The sequence below is a fragment of the Cyphomyrmex costatus genome, unplaced genomic scaffold, assembly GCF_001594065.2.
Source record: "Cyphomyrmex costatus isolate MS0001 unplaced genomic scaffold, Ccosl1.0 scaffold45, whole genome shotgun sequence".
NCBI lineage: Eukaryota > Metazoa > Arthropoda > Insecta > Hymenoptera > Formicidae > Cyphomyrmex > Cyphomyrmex costatus.
Genome location: NW_017278747.1, coordinates 150,281 through 167,757, shown reverse-complemented (window position 1 = coordinate 167,757; position 17,477 = coordinate 150,281). Strand labels below are relative to the sequence as shown.

General features: G+C 32.7%; 2 protein-coding genes across 3 annotated transcripts; one reads left to right on the top strand and one right to left on the bottom strand.

The window, feature by feature from the left end:
* Positions 1-1,487: 1,487 nt before the first annotated feature.
* On the bottom strand, positions 1,488-14,597 carry AcCoAS (acetyl coenzyme A synthase). 2 transcript variants are annotated; one of them, XM_018544551.1, is made up of 11 exons: positions 14,517-14,597; positions 14,080-14,261; positions 12,766-12,981; positions 9,485-9,680; positions 9,023-9,405; positions 8,649-8,841; positions 8,410-8,565; positions 8,155-8,322; positions 7,881-8,070; positions 1,790-2,035; positions 1,488-1,684 (listed from the first exon to the last, which is right to left on the bottom strand). In XM_018544551.1, the coding sequence occupies exons 2-11, from the start codon at positions 14,166-14,168 to the stop codon at positions 1,488-1,490; spliced, it is 2,034 nt and encodes a 677-aa protein (XP_018400053.1). In that variant the 5' UTR covers positions 14,169-14,261; positions 14,517-14,597. The 2 variants fall into 2 exon arrangements, with proteins under 2 accessions (XP_018400053.1, XP_018400052.1); XM_018544550.1 differs by lacking the exon at positions 14,517-14,597 and having other exon boundaries at positions 14,080-14,385.
* A 1,921-nt stretch (positions 14,598-16,518) lies between these two features.
* On the top strand, positions 16,519-17,230 carry LOC108777611 (THAP domain-containing protein 5-like). Its single transcript, XM_018544544.1, has 2 exons — positions 16,519-16,873; positions 17,016-17,230. Exons 1-2 carry the CDS (start codon positions 16,717-16,719, stop codon positions 17,228-17,230), a joined length of 372 nt encoding a protein of 123 aa, XP_018400046.1. The 5' UTR covers positions 16,519-16,716.
* Positions 17,231-17,477: the final 247 nt, after the last annotated feature.

Below are 17,477 nucleotides of genomic sequence, written 5' to 3'. Positions count from 1 at the left end.
GTGTGTGTGTGTGTGTGTGTGTGTGTGTGTGTGTGTGTGTGTGTGTGTGTGTGTGTGTGTGTGTGTGTACGTAAAAATGAAAAGAAGAGTTACAACTTTCATTGGCCTCTTGATCTTGACAAATGTTATCAAAATCATGATCCTGAACAACATTCAAGAAGTTTATATATATATATGTATATGGGGCTTTCTTTATTAAATCAGCACCCCCTGACTATTTCAATTCTTAAAATAAAATTCTTTAAAATTTTCCTTGAATTGTCTATTTTTCGATGCCGTATGGCGTTTTTGAAGATTCAAAAAAGCTACTAGAATAAAACAAAATCATTGAAAAAATTAATAATATCGTAAATAAACATATACGATGTGATATAGAGATCTGATCCGTGTGCGTGCGTGTCAAAACGAATTACGTTGAAATCAATCATTCTTCAATACGATATCCACTGGTTATCAAGACATTTGTGTACAAAATTTCAAATTTTAATTCAATCATTCTCTTCCCGAGTAAGTACGTTGCGAAAAAATCTACAGTAAGAGTATTATCGTGCGTTAAAAACAATTTAGAATTTCTGCAGAATAATAATATGATAATTTAATAAGTTTTGAAGCTTTATATTACCCTATAAGAAGTGCTATTAAGAAAATAATTTTCGAGTTAAGGTAAAGACACAATAGACACGCTAAAGGCATAATAGCACTGACTAACAAAGAAAATAAAGTATTAATCAAAAGATATTCCAATAATATAAATAGAACACTATGGTCATTACGGGGAAGAAAGTAAAAGATACAAAAAATAAATTCTTTAAAAAATAAATTCTATGGTACATCCACAGAAACACACGTGTTCGCACTCGCGAACACTACATACATAAATGCACGCGCACACAGACGTAAGAGACATGGGGACTCACGTAAAGCAGCCCAAAGGGATGAAAGTTCTGTCACACACACGAATCAGGGCCTTTATTCTTGAAAAGAAACGTATATGTATCTATAATAAAACTAGGGAAATACAATAATATACGTTATCTATACTGTAGTAATTTCTTTTACGTTTATACCTTTCTTTTCAAGAATAGGAGCCCAGACTTCTTCATCACATCGTGCACATTTATTTACAATATCATTAATTTTTCCAATATTTCTAATTATCTTTTTTTATTCTAGGTTTTCATTTTGGGTCCGTCATTTTGAATTTTCAAAAACGCCATATGGCATCGAAAAATAGACATTTCAAGGAAAATTTTAAGCCCTTTTAAAGAATTTTATCTCAAGAATTGAAATGGCAGGGGAGTGGCCAATTTAACAGAGAACGCTCCATAAATATAGACTTCAATATGCAACCTATATCATTTTTATATTATAAAATTTCTCGGAAATCATGCGATATGTTTCCGATATTCAGCAAACGATCGACACGAAAAATTCTTTCAAGATACTTTCATATTTCCTATATTCCTATAATAAAAAAAATATATGTCTTAAACACACGGCCTTAATTCAAAAAGAAGTTGAATAACAGTTTCATCGGCCAATGTTGACGTATCTCCGATATTCTTATCGCCTGCTGCAATTTTTCTCAACATACGTCTCATAATCTTACCGGATCTTGTTTTCGGTAGAGCCGGAGCATGCTGGATAACGTCCGGTTGAGCAAATGGGCCAATCCTTTCGCGTACTATTCAAATTATATTAATTTATTTATAAATAGCGCATATTATATAATTACATGTTGAATAGAAAATAATACTAAATGCAATTAACTTAACAATTGGCTCATTACCTTTCTTTTTAAGCTCGATTTGTAACTTTTCATCGAATGTCGTCCCCGCGTTCGGAGTTATAAAACAATATAGACATTGACCTTTAACAGGATGTGATTTACTGACTACTGCAGCCTCGGCTACCGAAGAATGTTCCGCCAACACACTTTCCACTTCAGCCGTTGACATTAGATGACCGGAAACGTTCAACATATCGTCGATACGGCCGGTTACCCACAGATATCCATCTGCATCGCGTCTCGCTCCTAAAATCATAAATTTTTAAAATAAAAGTCAGATTTACATCATTTTCGTATTTCTCTACCACATTATTGCAATCAATCAAAATTAAATTAATCAAATTTACAAAAATTAAAGAGAGAGTTTCAATTTTAAAGAGGCGGAGAAAGAAAAAATTCCCCTATGTACCTTCACAGAAAGGATTTCTAATACTGAGGAAAAAAAAGTTCTTGACGTACTTCATCTTAGCTCAACATTATAAAATTAAGATTATTTTAAAATAAAATTGATAATTTGATTCTAACCATCAAATAAAATAAGATCGACATCTTATTTTGAAACAAGTATAACACGTATAAATTTAGAAATTTATATATTCTTACATTTAGAATAAATCTATTCAGTTATACATATACGCGATGCTATAACATTAAAGTAGCGAAGCTCTCGTGGCGTTAGGTAAGAGAGACACGCGGAACGAGAGATCCCTAGTTCGAATCCCGGCTAAATTCAGTTTTTTGTTGCCAAAAAATATAAATAAAATTCCTTCCGCAAGAATAGAATAAGAATGTTTAAATGAAAAATATTCTGTCAAACTCTTAAATTTTTCAAACTAGAATATTATTTAAGACCGATAATTGATAAACAATAATAAATTGGAAGAAGAAAGCCATTTTACGGTCAAAGCTGGATCACAGTGCTTGTTATATAATTGTGTGAATTTTATATACTGCGTATGTAGTCCCCCCATAAATCGCGATGCTGATAGTTTTTCACCATTGACGCATACATAATTACTACCGCAGTAATATCACTTAGTTAAATTGACGAGCAATCTAACAATTTTTGATGCTTATAGCATCTTATTGGATCTTAATAATATGTTGAAAGACATATATTAAATTCACACAATTATAACAAGCACTGTGATCCAGCTTTGACCGTAAAATGGCTTTCTTCTTCCAATTTATTATTGTTTATCAATTATCGGTCTTAAATAATATTCTAGTTTGTTAAATTACGTCAGCCTGAAAAAAGACGTTATTCTCCTACTTTAGATAAATATTGTGAAGAATATTACTACGTCGACTCGCCATCAGAGGTCTATAGATGTTCGCAACAATTCTCGCAAGTGCTGAGATACGCGTATCGTCATTAATTTAGCAACCAAAATCCTGCTTGACTGTCATTTGGCCGTTTCATATTTACTTGTCTTAAATTAATTTTATTTTACATTACAACTCCCACCACTCCCCTGGTTCATAATGACAATTGTATTATGCAATCTATTATAAGTGTAAAGTCAATTATTACAGTTATTAAAAATCGGTATATTATAGTAAAAGTATAACAGACAGACTGAAATATATGTTTTTAATCCTTGCATTTTCTTTTCAGTAAATATGAAGATAAATTACAGCACAAGAAATCAATTCTTCCATAATTATAAATAATAGAGGAAACAAATTATTAACAGAAATTGTAAAACTTATCTGATACGATTTCATAAGATAATCGGGACGAAACGCCAACTCGTGATATTCTTCGCAATTGTAATTTTCACAGATTTAGATTTAGACTTATCTTTACTTCAACGTTACATCGTTAAAATTTAATATATGTCTTTCAACATATTATTAAGATCCAATAAGATGCTATAAGCATCAAAAATTGTTAGATTGCTCGTCAATTTAACCAAGTGATATTACTGCGGTAGTAATTATGTACCTATACGTCAATGCTGAAAAACTATCAGCGTCGCGATTTATGGGGGGACTACATATACGCAGTATATAAAATTCACACAATTATAACAAGCACTGTGATCCAGCTTTGACCGTAAAATGGCTTTTTTCTTTTTAAATTTTTCTATTAAGAAAATTACATATAATTAAGAGCTAACATCAAGAATACTTAATTCTAAATTTTAGAATTTTTTATTTAAGATTAAAATATTCTAATTTGAAAAATAATTAAATATGATTAGTTCTATGTCGATCTTATTTTATTCTAGATCTTGGAGTAATAGCATTGAATATAGAAATCTTTTCTATATATACAAAGGAATTATCTTTACATATAGTATATGCATAGTGATCGTAAAGTCTGAAGGCGTTAGGAATTGATCAATCACATTCGTCTGATGTTCAATTCTTTACATCTTCAGACTTTACGATTACTACACTCACGGTAATTAATTCTGTCCCTCGGAAATTTTCACAAAATGAAAAGTGACCACCTTTCTATATTAATTGTCACAATCTATGCACGATTAAGAGGACGTAAGGTTCAATTGTAACGTTAATCGTGCATGGATTGTACGTCTCCAGCTATTGTAGACTTCGCATTACAGCTTGAACCTTGAACTCTCATCTGAATTGACGACAATGGAGCTTTTGCTCCTGATTTGGAAAATGATGAAGCCGCTTTGACCTTTCTAGACGCGTCCATCAGAGCGGGTTACGAAGGAAAAATTAAAATAGCGCTAGACGTCGCGGCGAGCGCTTTTTATAAAGAAGGTTTCTCTATATTCAAAAGATATATATATTCTCTTTTTAAACACAAAAATTATCTTACGTTTACCATTATTCTAAAGAAAATTCATGTTTACATTCACATAGGAAAATACGACTTAAAGTTCAAAACGAAGGATTCCGATCCCATTAATTATTTGAAAGCAGAGGCTTTAAAGGACTACTATCTAAGGTATCTCTCGAAATTCCCAGCGATACTCTCAATCAAAGATCTTTTCGATAGAGAAGACTGGAACAGTTGGTTAATGATTGCTCGTCAAGGAATTCAAGTAGTGAGCGATGATCTTACCGCAATGAATATCGAGAGAATTGAAGAAGCAATGAATAGGAATGTAGCAAATTGCCTCGTCCTGAGAATATCACAGATCGGCACTGTGACAGAGGTCATTAATTGCGCAAAAATGGCGATAATCAACAATTGGAGTTATATCGTGAGCGCGAACCACGGTGAGACAGAAGACAATTTCATCGCAGATTTAGCAGTTGGACTTTCCGCTGGTCAATTCAAAGCAGGAGCACCTTGCAGGTATTAGGACGACAGCAATTATAATATTGAAAGTAAAAGAGTGAGTGAAAGAGTGAGAGAAAGAAAGGGAAGGGAGAGGAAAGAGAGAAAGAAAGAGACATGCTCCAAGTTTTTAATCAATTTCAAATCGAATGCTAAAACATTCCTTTACACTGAGAAAAAAAGCTGCTTGACTAAATGCGTTTAGTTGGTAGTGATTTATTTAGTTCAAATATATATATATTTAGATCAACAAATCTTGTAATTTAAACAACAAAATGATTTTGTTGACTTGTTTAATTTAGTGAATCATCATTCTTGTCATACTAATAAAATTGTAGTCAAATAAAAAAAGTAGTAAAGTTGAAATAACAAAATTATTTATCAACTGATTAAATTTGATTATTTGGATTTTGCAAAATTATTTGGATTTAGGTAAAATAAATATGTAATAAAATAAACTATTCCTGTTTTGTTAGATTTAACAAATGTTTAATTACTTTTAAAGGAATATCAGTTTTATTGAAATATATATTTTATTGTAGAAGAAATTATTTCGTTCATCATAATTAAAATTCCGTTGAATTAACAAAATATTTTGTTAATAGTTTTGATAAACTAAATTAGATTAATTGTTCATTTGTTTATTCCATGTTCTTCACTGAAAACTATATTCTTCATCTAGAATTTTTACATTTTTCCATTGAAAATCATGATCGAATTTTAATCTATGGTCCGTTATTACAGAACGAGTAGACATGTTCCATTTTATGTGATTTCGATGTTCTGAAATTCTAGTTTTCCGAACCAAACAATGTCATATAAAAAATAGGTACAATAATGTCACTAGTAGATAGAGCTATTTTATTATCTGACCATGATGTAATAAACAATAAGCGTTCAATAATTTAAAGTGTCGTATCTCTGAACTAAATGAGTCTGCCATGTGATTCAAGGTGTGCGTGACTCAACATTATATATCGACTATAATTACACATAAAAATCAAAGTACAGATGTATCCCTGTGCAAAAGGAGAAGTGGGGGAATCGTTTTAAGATTTTTTAGAAATTTTTTAGTTGTCCCGAGGGTGGTTTTTTATTCATAAGGATGCTTTCTGACGCGTGTATTCGATCGGGGTATTTTTTGTTTGTTATCCGACATACAGATGTACGTCTGTGCAAAAGGAAAAGTACGGGAATCATTTTAGGATTTTTTAAAAATTTTTATGTTGCCCCGAGTGGTTTTTCGCCCATAAGAGTGCTTTCCGACGCGTGTATTTGATCGGAGTATTTTTTGTTTGTTGTCTAGCATCCAGATGTACCTCTATGCAAAAGGAGAAATGGAGGAAATCGTTTTGAAAAATTCGTTCCCAGAACGTTCCAAACTTCAATCAGCTGAATAAGTAGGATTGACAATGCGATTGCTTGAATCAATGATATAAAATTATAAATGCTTCGGATGGAATGAATATAACAACAAGTTTTAAAACAATCCAAACAGCGTGCAATTATAGCGTTAGCGTGTTAGGTTACTATATACCTCATAAGTCTTAAGTTCGAATCCCATCGATACTGTATGCGTTTTCAAAAATTATTAAATATCCTATATATGCGTATATACTTGCAATTCCATAAATTGTATAGAAATAGAACTATATACAATACATTAATTGTCTATATAAAAATAATAAAAAAACTTTTTTTCGTTGCAACTGCAGAGTTGTTATTATCAACAAATTATTTAGTTACCGTCTTTGTAGAATAGTTCAGTCAAATATAAAATTATATTATACTGCAGATTTAGTTCATCTTGTACTTAATTATCCTATCAGATTAACATAATATTTAGTGCCTGAAGCAAAAATTACATTGTTCAATCTAAATATTGTGTTCTTTTCACAAATTCTCATTTCATTTAACTAAACCTCTGTTAATATAATATAGAACAGTAGCCTTATTTTTGAATCATTATACGTATATTAACTAAATATTACTTATCATTTGCTTGCTCTTAAAATATATTTGGTTAATTTAACGAAAAACAGTGTTCTCTAAATTGCAAAAATAGGCACAATAACAATTTTATCGTACAATTAGAGTATATATTTGATCTCTTTAATTGGATATTCATTATAATCAATAAAATGTTTTATTCCGTAAATTTGATCCAAATAAATCATTATACGTATGAGTTAACTAAATATTACGTACATGAAATTAAATATGTATTCCGATTAATTAAATAATTTCTACATATAATGTTATACCATTTTACTGAAATGTGTTTTTCGTTAAATAAGTTCTATATCTTTTTAGTTTAACTATATATATTTAATTAATTGAACCGCGAAAATATAACATTAAATAAACTAACTTGTATGCTATTGTATTATATACTCATTTCAATGTAATATATTACAGTTATATCTACCAAATAGTTGTTTTCACACAATATTACTTTCGTGTCAGTACAATACGTTATTTATTTGAATTAACAAATATTTGCTTGTTACCGTGACCGTCGCATTTCGTTGAATCAACTAATATTTTTTTCGATCAACAACTTTTTTTTCTCAGTGTATCAAGAATTATGATAAGTAAAAGTCATATTTATTTAACACTACGATAATTGCAGGGGTGAAAGAATAAACAAATATAATCAAATTTTAAGAATCAAAGAAGAACTTAATAAAGATGCCAAATACATCGGAACGAAATATCAAAATCCTCTAATGAAATAATCTTGTGGATAATTGCGTGTCTGCACTAATTGAAATGTATGTATATGAAACAATAAGGGAAAAAGCAGAATGCTTTTCAGATAACACTTACCGTCCCCCGTACAATAAAATCCGTTGAATCGATCAAAGTACGTATTTTGAAAACGTTGATGATTTCCGTAGAGGGTCCGCATCATGCCTGGCCATGGTCGACGAAAAACGAGGTATCCCTCTCCTTCGCCTTCAATCACGCGACCATCCTCGTCAAGAAGTTCTGGTAAAACTCCGAAGAAAGGAAACGTCTAGATATTCGTTTCATAAATCAGAAATAAATCATAATACATATTAATTATTGTACATGAATTGTTAACAAAAAAGTTCTTTACCGCAGAGCCTGGCTTCATAGGTGTGGCACCTGGTAGCGGTGTAATCACATGACCACCAGTTTCCGTTTGCCAAAACGTGTCTGCTATACTGCACTTGCCGTGGCCAATGAGATTATAAAACCAAAGCCAAGCTTCGGTATTGATCGGTTCACCAACTGAACCAAGGACCTGAAACATATATTAAGCATGTTAAGCTCTCTGTATGGCTCTTTTTCTTTTTTTTTCTTTTTTTTAATTAAGTACAATGAGATTTACCTTAAGTGTGGATAAGCTGTGCTTCTTTACAAGTTCATCACCAAACTTCATTAGTGATCTGATGGCCGTTGGTGCCGTATAAAATTGCGTGACTTTGTACTTATCGATGATGGACCAATATCGATCATTTTCTGGATAGAAGGGTGTACCCTCAAACTGTGAACCATGAGATGCAAACCGACGAAATAAAAAAAACCAAGAATGATCTGCGTAAGAAAATATGAAAAACGAATACGTACTATAACAGATGTTGCGCCATTCGCCAACGGACCGTAAACCACGTAAGTATGTCCTGTGATCCAACCACAATCGGCGGTACACCAATAAATATCACCTGGATGATAGTCGAAAACATATTTGAAAGTTGTTGCAGCGTAGATCAAATATCCCGCGGTAGTATGAAGAACGCCCTTGGGTTTTCCAGTAGAGCCGCTACGTGATTACGAAAAACAAAAATCTTTTCAGCGAAAACAAATTAGAAGAGCTATTATACGAGTCTTGAAGAAAAGCTCTGTCTGTTACCGATTCTATTTTTTTATTTGATCTTGGTATAGATAAGACACAGTAAATATGTATCATATATGAAGGAATAAGATGCTACATATATGTATACCTTGTATAAAGGATAAAAAGTGGATCCTCGGCGGTCATCCAAACTGGATAACAGCTCGCTTCTGCGTCTTCCATCTCGTCGTGCCACCAAACATCCCGATCATCGTCCCAAGAAACATTGGCGATATCTGTGGCTGTACCGTTGCTAGTGCCATTCACTCCCTTTATCTTACCCTGAGGATTGTTGAGTCTTCTCAGATGCGCAACGACAATGCAGCTTTCAAGTTGATGACCATGCTTCTTGGCCTTTGCTGTAGCTTCGTCACAGATATTTTTTAACAGGAGTAATTTCTCGCCTCTCCACACGCCATCTGTAGTAATTAGAACCTTGGCTTTAGAATCGAGGATACGTTCCGCCAACGAATTAGATGAATATCCTGCAAACTGTGAGATTGTATATATTATTATTTTTTTCTCTTTTATCTACTAACGTTTATATCATCTCATCGATATTTATACTTACCACCACGCTGTGAATCGCTCCTATCCTTGTACAAGCCAGCATGGCGATTGGTAGCTCCAAGATCATCGGCATGTAAATCACCACTTTGTCCCCCACAGAGACACCCTTCGATTTTAGAACATTTGCAAATCTGCACGTTTCTTCGAGCAACTTTCTATACGTCAGTCGAGAATAATCTTCTGGATCGTTTCCTTCCCTGGCAATATAATGGATAGTAAAATATCGATGATATTCAATTCAAAAAGTATCAATATTCTAAGACGGCTTTCACATATAGCATAACTTGTGTAAGCGTAATTGCATCAGCAATCAAATTGTCTTAATTAGAATTAGGCGTAGTTGCTGATACAATTTGATACGATTTGATTGGTTGATGCAAGTCAGCAGTTTTGAGCTTACGTAAATTATACTGCATGTGAAAGCAGCCTCATTCTCGCGAACAACAAATCGCGTAACGTAATGCAAAGAAAATGACAAGAATATACATAGGGTAACTAAAAAATAGAAGAAGTAGGGATAATTTTCCGGCAACTACTGTGTTACATGTCTTTATATTAGTATTATGTTATGATTTCAGGTTTTTATTGTTAATATTAATTATTATGATCGATTTGTCACTGCAATAAGTAGCGTCATTATAAATTATAATTTACATAAAATGATTATTGTAGGATGTAAAAGACTTAGTGCATGATACATAAGTATAGAGACCGAGCAGTAAAGCATGTTGTATAGTAAATTACAAGTATCCTTTGTTTTTGCATTCTTTGTTTAGTTTATTGTCTTGTATATCTCACCTACTTAAAATATACGGCATATTTAGCGGACAGAATTTATACCCAAAACATACAAAGTGAGCAGATTGGATTCAGTGCACTAAATGTAATAAACGTATTACATAAAATATGTACCTCATGTCATAACACTTGTAATATATGTAGGAAGATCGTAATTATTATTTATTACTTCATATATATTTTATCATTCTTATTCCTTAATGAAATGTTGTAAACACATTTTATAAGTTATTGTGTTATTTTAAATTATTTATAAAGATTTGTAAATTTTTCATGAGCTGTACATACCTTCCCTACCTCCCTTAAGAGTAGTCGTATAACCCACCCCTAATATATAGAATATATACTACTCTTAAGGAGGGTAGGAAAGGTATGGGCAAAAATGCAAGGGTTTCAAAAAGTTTTTTTTTAATATGAAAAATAAGTATTTTGGATTTCTAATATTTTTTTCGTAGTAGTAGACAATACAAAGTTTTTACTGATATAGTTCGTTTACCTTAAACATAATGAATAATACTTAATAAATTAAGTTTTTGTTAGGTGTATATACCGGATTATATACCGGAGTTACTCTATCCCGCACTTTTTGTTTGTATATAATAAATTGAGTTAATTAAAACTAATTGCATATTTTTTCAATTTTAATTTATCTACGTATACGATCTAAAAGATCTCGAGCGATTACGAGGAAACTTGAAAACATTCTCGAGTCGCGTTACGAGAGAGAGAGAGAGAGAGAGAGAGAGAGAGAGAGAGAGATGCGCATATATTTAAAAAGCTTTACGTCTATATATATAAGCGTCACATGTTAATGCACTAAGAATTATCATAGAATGGACTATATAAGGTCAAAACTTGTTGAACTTGAGTCTAGTTACGATATCGTGAATCATATGCGAATAATTAGGAAAGGATTAGGCAAATCAATCGATGAGACTTTTCGATAATATGTCGATCGCTACTGATTATGAATAAAACGCCTAGTTTGTCATTTTTTAATAAGATAGTGCGCGACCTTTTTCATAACTGTAGCGATAACTGTATCAATATTAGTAGACAAAAAGCGTAATACATTCAACATGGTAATACTTGTGAAGACGAATCGAAATATATCTTTAAGTCATTCATGTATGTATTTATTATTATATTTAATATGACATTGTAGTGTCAATCGCGCGTCTTCTAATTTCTCATCTTTCTCTCATTTAACTATGATTTGCAATTGCGATTGCGCGCATAATACTATCCTTGAGCGTATTATTTTTTAGTGCAGAAGTAAAGTGCATCTGACCTTCATCTCTCAATCTCCTCTCTAAACTCAGGGCTGGACGGTGTTAATTCATACATATATATGTAGGTATATATGATTAATATATGTATACCGTTTTGTATTTTGCATTTTTATTTATTGTAATTTATGCTATTCGCATTTAAATTTAATACATTTTTACAATATTTTCAGTTTCGCATTTTAATACTTCCGACGATCGGTCGAGCGAGAGAATGAGCATAAAGATAGTCAAATTTTTAATTGCATCATCGGATTTACGCTAGAATACTTGGGATCGTACATTTGCAAGATATGAAAAAAAAACTTGAAACTTTGCTCGTATATATCTCTGAAAATCTTGTAACAAATAAATTTTCAATGTAAATCGCGTGACTGAATCGCGCTCACGCGGAGCTGTGCGGAGCTGACGCAATGAATGACGCGATCGCACGCGATGCCTCGTTGGCCAATGAAGGCGCAGGTGTAAGCCATGTGTCGAATTTTTCGACAAATAGATGGATATCGTCTCACGATATGATTGCGCGACCAAACAATCTTGTCGCGTGCGCTCGGCAAAGTTGCATCATAATTCCAAGGTTAAGGAATACTATGAAAGCTTAGATTCTCCGAATTAGTACGATTGGTATAATAAATATGTTATTACATTCTCAATGGTAATCGATAATGGACAGCTGAACGACCGATACGGCATAGTAGGACATAAGAAGGCCGGAAATGAAATATGTATGAAGCGTGATATCGCGAAACTTACGATCACATTTTTTCACTTGTGTCTCGCGCGTCTTTTACACATGTACAATATACATTATATCAATACTATGTATGTATATACCAAATTTCTCTTTTCAGAGATTTCTCGTGAGACAATAAGTATATCATTCGCTGTAGTTAAAACTGCGTTAAAAATGACGAACTAAATTGTTACGTTTCAGTGATCCATAATAGAAACGATAACGCGCGAGGTGGACTTCATATCATATCACTGCAAGAATGAAATATACCATTTTGCGTAAGTGACGCAAGCTCAACGTGTCCGAATGACTTGCATCTACTATATTGGAGGATATACTTTTGCATGGAAATGAACCGCGCCGTGCCACGCGCCGCTCACTATTTCTCGCGCGTGATCAGATTAGCCATCGAATTCGCGAATTCGATCAACGTATGTACCCTTAACTACATATATATCTTACCAGTAAAATGCTATTTTATCACCATTTCCGCTCTTTACATTTTTATCGAGTAGATTGAAACTTATATTTGTCGATGCTCCCTCCATCCACTTTATGAAAATGTCACCTTTGCTCAGCTCAAAGTTGTACGAGAAAAACTTGTCTTCGATCGCTGGCGTTTCCCAATAAAATTGTTTGGCAATTTCACCCCAGAATTGCACCGGCTCCTTTATAGATCTGGATAAGAACAAAAAATAAATCCATATCAATTCGAGCTATAAATACAAAATAATCTGTTTCGCTTCTTTTTCGCGGAATAATTATTATACATTTATAATTTAAAATTATTATTTATACGTTTTTAACTTATTATAGTTATGTCCATAATTTATCTCGAATTTTCTTTAATAAAGTTTTAATATCGTCACTGTAATAAGAGCTGAAAGATTCGTGTTTAATGAATCGATTAACTTCTCCTTTCTTACGTAACGCATTCTTTATTCCACTTTATTTACAAATTTATGCACGTTTGGTGCACCCGTGAATTGTGCACATTATTATTGTCGTTTCCGCATTAATTAAACGAGCTTGTAGTCCCTTCCGACGAAATATATCACGGATGAAGTAAATAAATCTGTACGTGAAGCAGCAGAGACTTATACATAGCTACATATAAGTCTTGGAAACAAAAAAATTCTCATTTGTAGAATTTACTTGAATCGTATTTCTGTATTAGCTGTATTTCTAGTAGACCGCGGAGGAGCGCTCCTTCGCCTCCACGGAGAAATATATCCCACCCCTGTATATGAGATCAATATCGCGCAGATCACGCTTCTATTTATGCCATTCCGTTTACAGGATGTTCGAGTACGGGGGAAAATCAACATATCTCAGACAATTGAAACACTATCTCTGATTGAAAAACGCAACATTTCTTTCCTCGTAATAATTAAAGTGATTATAATCCGCACGGCATCCAATAAGTATATAATCGTCTTTAAAATCTCGATCCGTTTTTTCGCCGTTTATTATTGATTCCAATTCAAATAACGAAGCTAAAAGAATGACATATTTAGCATTTTTATCACTTATTTGTGTGCTATTCATTTTGCATGCCGTAACAATAATTGCGTCAACGTGCAGTGATACTTTTCGTATCTCGATAGCGTAGGTATTTGACATTCGCGACTGTCACTGAACGTATACGTATGTTATACTTTTCAATCGAAACTAAACTATGATACACACGATGATAGTCCTTTTTCTTTCTCTCATATATGTACCAATGTATGCACGTATGAAATTGAAATTTGATTCATTCATACTTTTACTCACTTCTCGTGCATTCGCTTGTATTGTTCCATGCTAGCGCAGTGCGCCTTTCTCGCGAGCTCCGAATTGGGGTAGTACATTTTCTCCGCCATGTTTCACTTTTCTCTCTCTCTCTCTCTCTCTCTCTTTCTCTCGTCTTCACGTTCGAATTCTTGTTCAAACTACTTGAAATTGGAAGTAGATATCTGTAAAAATAAAAAGGCCGTAATATTCGTAATATTCGTAGTGTATGGAGCAATGGTGTAACACGAAACGTTTGCTAGTGGCGACTAAGCTCCACTAAACTCGCTTTCCACCACTTTACCGGGCTGACCGATAAACCTTGACTGAAACGCGCGCGCAACACGGTCGTCGACAGCGCGGCAGATGACTGGCGAACGGTGAGGAATGGTGAGAGAGCAGTTACGATTATATTCCTGTGTCTTACGTCACTTTCTTACATTTTCCATTTCATGTATTCTCTTTCACGTAATTGTGACTCTTGATGATTAACTGCTTTCTTTTCTTCACCCTTAATTCACGTATCCTATAAATCCTTTGTAAATTTATCAGATTAATAAAAAAAGAAATAAGGACTCGTTGTAAATTTATCAGTTTATATCCTATCAATCGAATCGTAATATAATAAATCTCTTGCTCTCACAAATCTTAGCACTACTCTACATGCCCGCGTGAATACATAAAAATTATTTATCTCATTCCTGCAGATTATTTATTTCATTAAAACGTGTGCTCCAGCAACAATTAAAATTAAATTGAAGACAGATCAGTTTGTATAAAGTTTGCTAATCTCGATCAACGATATCTGTAACTTTTCAATGTTTGCCTTGTGAGCGACTACTACACGATGAGTTTATAATCGTCCCCATTGCTGGATTTACACTGCATCCAATTTTCGTCGTACGACGACTCTGCAACCAATCAGAAAACAGGATTTTATTTCATATAGATGAATCGATTTTTCTGATTGGTTGCAGAGCGTCGTATGACGCACATCAGATACAGTGTGAATCCAACAAAGGGGATACTGAATTTGATCGAGGTCAATAATACAGACTTTTAATTTTAAGAGTGGATATAAAAAGAGTAAAGCCATCCTGGTTCTTCTTTCTGATTGGTTCCGCCATTTTACGATTAGTTTCCGACTGATTCTCAACTTGGCCACCTGCGTTATATCTGACATACAGCGGGTGCTTTCCAGCAAGGACAGAATCAGACACTGTGTAACACAGAGAATCATTTCATTCTCGTTTAATTTGGTTCCGCCATTTTACGATTAGTTTCCGACTGATTCTCAACTTGGCCACCTGCGTTATATCTGACATACAGTATAATCTTACTTCTATGTATTCATATAAAAGTCAAGGGGTAAATTTTTAATTTACTTTATTACATAATTATTACAAATTAAATTTTTAATTTACTTTATTACATAATTATTACAAATTAAATTTTAAAACACTTAAAATGTTTAATTGTGTATTCAGAATATTTTTACAATGATCACATGTGCTGCGTTATGCGAAGTATGTATATACATACATACGTTGTTTTTGCTACTTTTTAATAATTTTAAAAATTATTTATTGAAATCAGTAACTGCGGATCAATAATAGAATAATAAAAAAAAGCTAAGTTAAATACTTCTATTTTTCGGTTTCATTTTCAGCACATGATTAAATATCATAAATAATCACATAAATTACATTACGCAAAAAAATTAAAGGATCATTTAGTTTTTTCTCGTTATTCAATGTCCTAGATAATGAATAGGTCAATATGTATTGACTAAACCAATAGAATCTTCTTTATGTATGTTTTTTCGTATTTTTTGATATATTTGCAAACGTTAATTTCAAAATAAATTGATAGGAAAATATTAAAAATTGCAATCAAAGATCAGATTTCAACAAAATTGTGCTACTTTTAACGCGATTTTCAATATTTTTCCATCGGATTATTTTGAAATAAACGTTTGTACACTATTTTGCATAAAAAAAAGCCCCGAACTAAAGCATTACTGTCTACACATCCTACTGTCTATTTTTGCTCTTTAGCAACCCATGTAGACACTGGGATGTGTAGACAGTAATGGCTCTTGCACACTGCTGCACACTGAACTGAACGCGAAAACGTTTGCCGCGTGGCAAAATGCAACGCGGTAACCAATAAACATGTTAGGAGCTGTAAGCTTATTGGTTATCGCGAAAGAAAATAACATATCCTATATTCTACCCGCTTGGGGCCTAACAGCCTAGAAGTTACAGCGTAGGCAGTGTCCGCTTGCAATATTTCTAACCCATTTTTAATTTCATACATTTTTAAATTTCGTTCCTGTTGGACCGAAAAGTAACGAGACGCATGCGCATAAGATCGAAATGCATGTAGAATACATGGCGATTGTAGGACACTGTGACAGATTTTCTAACCTGAATAGTCGTCAACTTTAACGCTTAATATCTCGGTTCGCGGGGCAAATAAGCGACACTTATTTCTGCCAGATTCTTTCGTTTTATGCAAAAACGCATCGAATGAACCTAATTTTATCGATATCGGAGGTGGTGGGGTATTCTGTGTAATTACCTAAATTAAATTTAATGTGTAAACTCTAATTTTATATTATAACTACAAAAAGGCATCATGCGGCAGTGCAGTGTGCGTCATTGCAAAATAAGATCGAGTGGACCATCAAAAGCCAAAAATACAAAATTTTTTTGGTTTCCAAAGAATCAAACCTTAAAAAAAGCATGGCTGCAAGCTATCAATCGAAGCGAAGAGGAATTGAATATAAATTGCGGTAAATTTCTTTTAAAAATGTATATATTGTTTAAATATTTATTTATTATAAAATCAAAGGTTATTTGCAAATGAAATCGAATTCTTATAAAAGTAATAGTTGTTTATAAAAGTTTTTATATATATTGAACCTGTATTTTTAGCAAAAGTATGTCAACATCATTTTTCACCCGACTGCTTGGAGGAAAGGTGGACGAAGCTTCGAAATAAAGATACTAAATCAAGAAATATTGTTCGATTAAAGATTGGTTCAATTCCAACACTTTTGTTGGATGTACAAAGTCCACAACAAAATCAAAGAAATGAAGTCAAAAGATCTAGTCATGAAACAAAAAAGTTGAACAAGAAATGTTGGTAAGTTTTAATGCAATCGTATTTTATAAAAAAAATATATTTATGGTATTGTAGTCAAATCTCGACATAACAAATCTTACGACTATGTTCAAAAGAAATTATTTATGTATACATATAAAAAATACTGATTATATACCTACATTTATTCTACAATGAAATATTAACAAAAAAATTTTTTTGATATGGTTTCTTGGATGGTTTCTTATAAGGTGATTTCTTTTATAAATTTTATATATATTATATATATATAT

Bases quoted from the DNA above. Each gene is read 5' to 3' on its own strand.
- AcCoAS (XM_018544551.1), bottom strand. From the start codon at position 14,168: ATGGCGGAGAAAATGTACTACCCCAATTCGGAGCTCGCGAGAAAGGCG. The intron at 9,406-9,484 runs GTAAGTATAAAT...ACAATCTCACAG, and splicing joins GAGCGATTCACAGCGTGGTG to TTTGCAGGATATTCATCTAA. The intron at 8,071-8,154 runs GTAAAGAACTTT...ACGAATATCTAG, and splicing joins CTATGAAGCCAGGCTCTGCG to ACGTTTCCTTTCTTCGGAGT.
- LOC108777611 (XM_018544544.1), top strand. From the start codon at position 16,717: ATGCGGCAGTGCAGTGTGCGTCATTGCAAAATAAGATCGAGTGGACCA. The intron at 16,874-17,015 runs GTAAATTTCTTT...CTGTATTTTTAG, and splicing joins GGAATTGAATATAAATTGCG to CAAAAGTATGTCAACATCAT.